An 8,518-nucleotide genomic window follows, 5' to 3' on the forward strand; every position below is an offset into this window, starting at 1 on the left:
GGCTGGAATGCCTCCCCTGTCCTGCACATCAACGCCACCACGTAACACGGCTGCGTGAGTTCTGGTGATCTCCATATCCTCAGCCGAAGGAAGGACGATGGATTTGCTCTTGGGAACAGCCTCCTGTCCAACTTCCTTCGCCAGCTTTGACCTGTCCTCACAGAAGACTTGCTCAATACTTTCATCGGCAGTGTGCAACTGGGTCATTTCCATGTCAGCCTGGTAACTCGTAAACAGCACCGTGGCAGTTACAGGAACCGAGCGACTGGCTGCCTGACCCCACAGAGCGTTTTCTTCCAAAGCTACGTGACGGGTTTTGGTGATTTCCATATCACCCAGAGCACACACAGTAGCTTCGCTGTTTGGAAGCACTTGCTGTACAACCTCCTCGACCCAGTTCGGATCAGCATCACATACAACTTTTACGGTAATTTTATCAGAGGAGCAAGACTTGGTGGTGCCCTCGTCAGCCTGGCTACTGGTGAGCAGAACAGTTTTAACAGGAGGAGCTGAAGAGGCAGGGTGCCCTCCCTCCTTTTGTGACACAATTTCCTGGCCTATTGCAGCGGTGTGGCTCTCAGTGATCTCCATGTCATTATTCTCATTGCTCAGTGAAAATAAAACAGTCTTCTCCCCTGTTCCCTTCAAGCTTTTCCTCTCAGCCCTTCCAGCCGTGTTGAGCACCTCCTGAATCGCAGCGTCTCCCAGAGGCTTATCAATTGCAACACTATCGAATCGGCTTATTTCCATGTCATCACTGTGGGTAAAAACACAAGTTTTATCTCCAGAAATGATGGATACATCATTATTTGAACCTCTGTGCTGTAAAATTACTTTGCTTTCTGCTGAAATTGTATGGCTCCTGGTGATGTCCATATCAGCATCTTCTGCAAACAGGGTGGTTTTCTCACCTGCAAGAGGTGAAGGTTTTAAACTGTGCGTGGTTAACATTTTCTTGCCAGACGCCCAGGAGTAGACGTCACACGCAGGCTGCTCCTGGCTGTTTATTGTCATCGTGACCCCTGTTAAGGGCATGATTTTATTTTCATCCTGAACGAGGTACCCAGGGACGGCTTTTCTTTCCAATAGAACAGCACGGGTGCAATCAGGGACCCTTACCACACAGTTTCCAGTCAAGTCCATGTTCTCACCAGAGGGAAACACAACCGACTTCTCTAAAAACGAAGGCACTTGGGAACTTCCCTTCTGTGGTGCAGCCAAGTTGGCTTGTGGTGGCTCCCCAGCACCCCACGAGCACATGCTACCAACGGAGCGAGTATTTTGAGACTCCCCTCCCGAAGAAGCTGCTTCAGCTATCGAAAAACCTCTCTCAGAATCTGCCCGAGTTGGCACTACTTTGTTCACTGCCTTCGCAGAGCAGATTTTCTCCTGCCTGGCTGAGTCCTGGCAGTCTGCATTTATTCCTAACACTGGTCCAAGCAGTTCACTCCCTTTCACTCCAGAGGGAGCAGGCTTGTTGCTGGAGATAAACGAACCACTTGGAGCCGAAGGAGTAACGGTTTGCTTATTCGCATTCATTTCCAAGTCCCCTTGTGCTACTGCTGCAGCCTGACTGGTGACATCCCCAGCAGGACACTGGGGCATCTGGTTTTGCAGCTGCTTGGCTAGCACACTCTTTTGATTATGAGTATTCTCGTGTTCTTGTACTGTACTAACAGGAGCCACACCAATGGCAGCAGGACGAGTTCTGGCTACGGCCACGTTTTGCTCTTCTGACAACACAGCCACTTGGTCACTCGTGCAGGAAACCGAAGCCTTTAGAAGGTTTTTTTGCAGAGGCTGCAATATAGCAACTCTTTGGCTTCGTGAGGACACAACTGCAGAGGCGTCGGTGACAATATTCTCAGGGACTTCTCTCTTTTGCTCTTGTAATGAACACAGGCTACTCACGCAGGAACTTGGAGCACTTGCTTGGAAGTTTGTTTTCCCAAGCTGCTTCTCCACCAAGACCACCTCGAGATCTCTGGAGTTTGTTTCTATAGCCCAGCTTCTTTTAACACTCCCATCGACACTGATCACCTCCAGATTTTCCTTGTCCAGATCTGAAGATTTTGCACCTTCACTGATATTTTTGTTCTGGCTCTTTCTTGGAAGTACGTGACAATGCATTTGTCCCGCTTCTGCGGGTACCCCATTGCGCTGATCATCAATGACGACAGCATGGCACTTCGTTATTTCCATCTCTTGCTGTACAATTAAAGTGGGAGATGTAGGTCTCTGATCCAGAAAATGAGGTTTGCAGGTGACAGGGGTGAACGCTCCAGCAGGGGAGTCATTCTCAGCGCCCTTTCCATCACCACTGACAACACAACTTCTGGTCACGTCCATATCTTCTCCAAAGAACATCACTGTCTTCTCACCGGGCAGGGGAATGAGCTGAGGATTTGCTAGTCTGTGCTGAAGTCTGCTCTTAGAAACATGGGCAGACACGGAATTTGTACTTGAATCAAAAGCAGCACCCACTGAAGCAGCCCCCTGATCCCAGGTCGCTTTGTCCACTCGCTCACCTGAGCCCACTGACAGTCCAAGTGCACCAGTTCTGTGTGACGCAGAAGGGGGATGACCTGAAGAAGTCAGACTGCTGGTCACGTCCCCATCCCCACACGCTGGGCGTCTGGTCTCTGCTAGTGAAGAGCTTGAATGAACTGGCTTTTCACGAGTTCTGTGACACAGGCTGATCACTTCTTTGGTACTGTCACAGACCACGTCTGTGTAATTTCCAGTAATTTCCACGTCATCACGTTTCGCAAAAACACCAGTTTTATCACCTCGGAAGACAGTCTCGGAAGAAATGGACCCTGGGATGGCAGCCATCGTTCTGGCCTCTGGTTTAACGGCTCGCAGCACTGCAGCATCATGCCTGTCTTCAATGTTGACTGTTTTTTTGTCTGTACAAAGGTGAGGGTTGTGCTGAAGAAGTAAGTGCTGATTAGACGCTCTCTGTAATACAGAATCATCCAGCTCTGTGGATGGGAACCCCTGTTTGCAGGTTAGACTTTGATTCCCGACACTGGAGAAGGGAAAAGACATTTTTGCAGTGTGACTGATTGTCATGTCCATCCCATCATCTGCGAACGCCTTGGTAATATCCGTACATGGCAACTGCTGGGGGGCAGCCACCCCCAAGAACACATCTTGAACCTCAGGTGCCTGGCATTTTGTCATCTCCATTCCATCATCCTGCCCTCCAAAGACTTTTGTTACATTGCAGCTGTCTGGTGGTTTGTGGGAATACACAAGATCTGCTGACGATTGTGCCACGTCTTCTGAGACTTGCGAAGGGACACAGAAAATGTTCTCTTTCTCGGGTCCCTCGATGGGATTGGGGGTCTTGTCTTTTGACTTCAAGCTCATCAAGAATTCATTGAAATCTATTTTTTTTACAGCAGTAGTATCTTCCTTCTGCTCAGCAGATGGGCATGAGTGGCTTGTAGGGTCAGAGAAAAACCGGAATTCTTTGCTCATTTCTGCCTTTCCATTGTTGGAGTTTAACCCTGCCAGGAATGATGTGATGTCTATTTTCTCAGTTTTGTCGGCCTGACTGTTGTGCAGGTTTCGCGTAATCACGGCAGTGTGACTAGCTGTCATATCCATCTCATTTTCGTCGCAAAAGACGAGGGTGGCGTCATGCCTGGTTGCTCCTTGAACATCGTAGTCTGCATCGTGTCCCTGAAAAAAGAAACAACAAACAAACAAAACAAAAAGGGGAAGAAATTGCAGTTACTGACACCTAAAGCAAATGATACAATGGATTGTTCTATTTAAAACAAATATATTGATTAAGAACAGCTTCTTGTTTACCTCAAATTACATATGCTGTCGTATAGATGCAAGAAATAAAGTGTACTAGAAGCACAACCACATCCGTTACCCAAACCAACGAGAGGAGTTTCCATCTGACCTTCTCAGCCTCACGGTATCACCAGATTTTAACTGTTGGCTTTTGCTCTGCTTTGGTTTGGTTATTAACACTCATTAACAAGAGCTAGTGTTTTTAACCTGTATCTCTGAACTCCACTGAAAAGCCAGCAGCCACTGCGGTGAGGGAGACCAATTCGACAGTCGCTGTGTGCAACACATAGTGCCACAACATCAGCCCAGGGTTTCTGTGCTGCTGTGCCTGAGAAGGTCTTGGCTAAGAATTCTGTGTGTTCTTACTCGATCGGCTGAAGAAATCCAGTTACTGGCTCATATTAATCACTGCCATTTGTCTAAAGCTTTTTTACAGCAAGAACAGAGAGTACACTTGGCGTATCCATCCTACCCACAGGAGAAAACACAGACAAAAGCAGAGTCGTACACGAGAACACACACAGAACCCGCCCTGTCTGAACCATAAGCTCCTTGGCATGTTCTTAGATCAGACCTGGAAAGAATAGAGGAACCAGCTCGGGCGCTGCAAAGCTCGGGCACCTCTGGAAGCCAGTGCAAAGTGCATACTGCAGTGTAAAGCCCATCAGATTGGGGAGATACTGCACCGTACAGGAGATCAGCTTTCAGAAGCACTTTGTGAGAATATGAGGATCTCTTTTCCAGGCAGCTGAGCTACATTTCTCATCTTTACTACACAAATTATTGGAATACAGTTTGGACACTGATATTTTCAGCACAAAAAAAAAAGTAAAGCCTTCATATACCTCAGTCTGCGGCACTGCTGCCCGGATAGGGGCATGGAGCAAGGTGTTCATCCCTGGTGAGAGAAAAGGAAAGGCTCCAGTTGTTGCACCATTTTCTTATTAGCATTTTATTCACTGAGCTGCAGGTCTGTGTTTTACAAATATCACTACGTACAGTTAAAACCAAATACATCCTAGAAAGTATTTATTTTCAGCGCACCCTTCAGCACGTGGAAGAGCCCATTTGTGCAACAGTTGTCTCAGTCAGGGAGACTGTCCTGGGCACATTAAAATCAAACAGACTCAATATTTTTGATTAAAGACAGCAATTTTGTTATTAAATCTATTTCCACACTCACCAGTGATCTCACATGGAACAGCTTCAGGCTCTTCATTTCTACAAGAGGTGGGTTAGGTAAAGAGTTTGTTAAAAGATTTCAAACGTGAGGGCTCAGCAATAGACTAAAAAGGCAGAGAGTTCTGCACAGCTCACGCGTGACTGGGCAGCAGGTACCAAACACTGCTGGTACATCTTCCACATATTCTAATTTGAGTTGCAATCTTATTTTCCCGTGAGATTCTCTCATCTTAGCATGCCACAAGCCATTGTTCAACCAGTGGCATGTGAAAGATTAATTCTTTATTTGAACTCAGTCCTTCATCTTTGAGTAGCTGCTCACACTTGGGACTCTGAAGCTGTTTTCCTAAAGCCTGAACTCATTTTGCTGCAAAACAAAAAGCCAGATAAAATGTCTGACTTGTGGGGCCTTCTGCTCTCTGCTGTTTGAGTGACAGCTCTTTCTGGACCCAGAAAGCTTAGCTAGACTATGATTTTTATTTTTATATATGTATATGTGCACACACACACACACACATATATTACTATACTGGGCCGATACCTTTAAAAGCATGAGTTAACTTCAGCTCTACAGAAACTGTTTCCTTGCTGTTAATTTTCAATGTGAGAAATTCCCCTTCGCACACAGGAAGCATCTCAATCTGTTCTTTTAATTACTAGGTCAGTTTGATTTTAAAAATCCCAGCATTGTGTTTTCTAACAAAACAAAAACGCGTGCTGCTTTTCCTCGGGCAGTAACATTGCGATGGCTGCACGTCACGCAAAGAAACCGATTTGCAGGACAGATCTATAGTCACGGGAATTGTTTTCAGACTTACTGATTAGGCAGGACATCATCCCTCGCGTCTGCTGCACCCTCTAAAAACAGTGAGGACAGTGGAGATTATGATCTGAGAAGTGGGGTCAAACCACTCAGACAAGAACAGACTACGCAGAAAAGAATATTCTCAAGTTCTCGCTCCTGAAGTGTTGCCTTAGCCTGGCAAAACTCCAGAGACGCCAAGTACTGGAAAACGCATTGGCTTTCCAGAGCTGTCCTAGGTGACCTTCAGGGAGCAACTAGACATCCTGCTCAGCCTTCTCTGGATCCAAATCCACAAGGCAGATTTGGTTCCAGGTGCATTTTGTCTAACAATTCCTTTTCTGCGCTCAAGGTCCACACCACCAGCAACTGACGGGTGTTCAGCCAGTCCCAGAGGAGCAGCTCCCTACCTGTGACTGACAGGCCTGGCTGCGTAAACTCAGGCTCAGGTCTTGTGGCTAACAGTCTGTCAGCCCTCCAGGAGAAGAGAAAGGGGTTTTACCTGTACCTTCTGCAGTGTTATTCTTCAGATCCCGCTGGAAGACCCTGCAGCTAAGACAAAAAATAAAACAAACACAGAACAAACCAGTTTTGGAAAAACACAAGACCATCTGTTTTGAAGCAAAGAAAAAAAATAAAGTGAAAAAACCCCCTTCCAATATTTCCCACGTGGTATGTTCTGAAATGAGACATGAAAAGCCAGAAGCTTGCTGAACCCAGCTGTATTTTCCAGTACGATGCTTAAGGTGGAATTCACTAAAAATTTAATGGAGAAGAAAAACTCCTAATTACGTTCGATTCACCAAAGCAATTATTTTCCCAGCTGGGAGGAGAAAATGGCTCTGTGAGGGCTCAGGATCCTGCTCTGTAACGACAGTCACCCGTTTGCTGTGTACATACACGTGCCAATAGTCAGTGAAGGCAATTTTAGGAGGTTCCAGATTATTACCTATAACCTGCGTTTATGCTTAAATAACGGATGCAGACCAGCACCCCTCTGCTCAGACTTACTCTATGGTGTTTGCGAAGCTGACGCGGCGAGAGTTCTTCCTCCGCTTTTCTACATTGATGTCCTGACAACGAAGAACACAACACGTTGATCCAAGAGAACTGCTCTTAGCCCATGAGCCACAGCAAGCAGCTTTTCATGAAACACAACAAAACCCCCGCAGAATCACAATCTATGAGGCCCAACAAGTACCGCAGCTATTTACCAACATCCTTAAACTACCCTACAGTTCTCCAGTGTCCCCTGACAGACACTCATCTCACAAGGAGTGGGATCTAAAGGTCGCCCTGTGAGAGCTGCCCCATTTCCATCACAAGCAGCAGAGTTCCATTATCAGGGTTTTTGTCTGGCGTACGAGGGGAAAAAAATTTAAATAAATAGGCAGGCTGAGAGCTTTTTTCAGCTGTAAAACCATCTTCCTGACTATGCCAGTTTGTACACTGGTGGATCAAACTTCAAGTCACATGTGCTATACAGAAGGAACACGTTATGCCTGTTAATGTCTGATTATTCTTCATTTCTACTAGAAGAAATATTCTGATGTAAAATACAGGCATAGGAAAGCCTCGATGGAGTTCTCACGCTATCACCCTCCTAAGCAGTTATTGCGGCATTTAAACTTGCATCGCTCCAGTGACACAGTTTAATCAGCGACAAGCTGAGGAGCAAAGTGAAGACGTTAAGACAAGAAAGGTCTCAACAGACCTACCTGCGTCAGTTCATTCCCATTTCCCAGATCATCAAGAGGATTTCGCGGAGCCTTTAAAATCTAAAGGAAAACATAACAGTTGAGAAGACCAGTTCCCACTACAGGAACTGGTGGCTTGGCTGGAGGGAGTTTATGAGAGCCACCAGTGCCCCAGTCAGTCACACCAGTCTAACAGGCTCCTTGCTTTTGGAATGTTTTTCTTCACTGTGATGAGGAAACAAGCTCCTCTCTAGAGCTTCCCTCTGCTTCCTTCACTCACTCACAGGGATTTCTTTTGAGACATGGCTCAGGTTACTCACAGAGGACAGTCGCTTTCCTCTGATGTGCTCTGTAGTATCACTGGAGGGGAAGAAAAAAGGGAAATGGGTATTAGGGCATGAACTTGAACAGCACTCCCATGTTTTCTAAAGTCAATAAATGGATTTTTCCATTATTTTTACCAGTATGAATTAAATAAACAAGTTTGCTTGGAATAAATCATCCATTCCAGCACTAATTCCCAAAAATCAGCTTTGGAAAACCCAGAAGATGGCCCTGCCGACCCCATGGCCAGTGACTCGTCAGACAACCTACTGCTAGGAACTTCCTGCACATGATCAAGGAAGCTCCCTGTTCTTCTTCAGGACAAAACACACTTTTCATTCACAGAACCACCTGGCTGGAAGAGACCTTTAAAATCACCGAGTGCAACCGTTTCCCCTGCACTGCCAGGGTCCCTAAACTATGTCCCTCAGCAGCACCTCCACACGGCTGTTAATTAAACCCCTCCAGGGATGGGGACTTCACCACCTCCCTGGGCAGCCTGGTCCAAGGCTTACTGACCCTCTGCGTAAAGTAATTTTTCCTGATATCCAACCTGAATTTCCTTTTCAAGAGATGGTGCAGGGATTAAGAAGAGTTCTCCCTCTAAATGATAACATTTGTACCACATTAAAATTCTTAAAAGGTTTCAACTTACTTTTCCACGTTAGGGTCTGCATAAATCTTGTCCATTTCTGAAGGA

The 8,518-nt window shown here is 46.2% G+C and overlaps 1 protein-coding gene across 1 annotated transcript in view; it reads right to left on the bottom strand.

The window, feature by feature from the left end:
* CASC5 (cancer susceptibility candidate 5) overlaps positions 1–8,508 on the bottom strand; it is a gene marked incomplete at its 3' end in the record, with an annotated part of 19,044 nt that extends 10,536 nt beyond the window's left edge. Inside the window, exons 1-8 of the mRNA XM_010137392.1 lie at positions 8,474–8,508; positions 7,815–7,854; positions 7,516–7,575; positions 6,809–6,870; positions 6,306–6,349; positions 4,659–4,711; positions 2,715–3,690; positions 39–911 (exon numbers count right to left, since the gene is read on the bottom strand). Of these exons, the coding sequence (XP_010135694.1) occupies positions 39–911; positions 2,715–3,690; positions 4,659–4,711; positions 6,306–6,349; positions 6,809–6,870; positions 7,516–7,575; positions 7,815–7,854; positions 8,474–8,508 (2,143 nt within the window). The remainder of the gene's footprint in view (positions 1–38; positions 912–2,714; positions 3,691–4,658; positions 4,712–6,305; positions 6,350–6,808; positions 6,871–7,515; positions 7,576–7,814; positions 7,855–8,473) is intronic.
* Positions 8,509–8,518: the final 10 nt, after the last annotated feature.

This window comes from Buceros rhinoceros, unplaced genomic scaffold (genome assembly GCF_000710305.1).
Source record: "Buceros rhinoceros silvestris isolate BGI_N320 unplaced genomic scaffold, ASM71030v1 scaffold41175, whole genome shotgun sequence".
In the NCBI taxonomy this organism is placed as follows: domain Eukaryota; kingdom Metazoa; phylum Chordata; class Aves; order Bucerotiformes; family Bucerotidae; genus Buceros; species Buceros rhinoceros.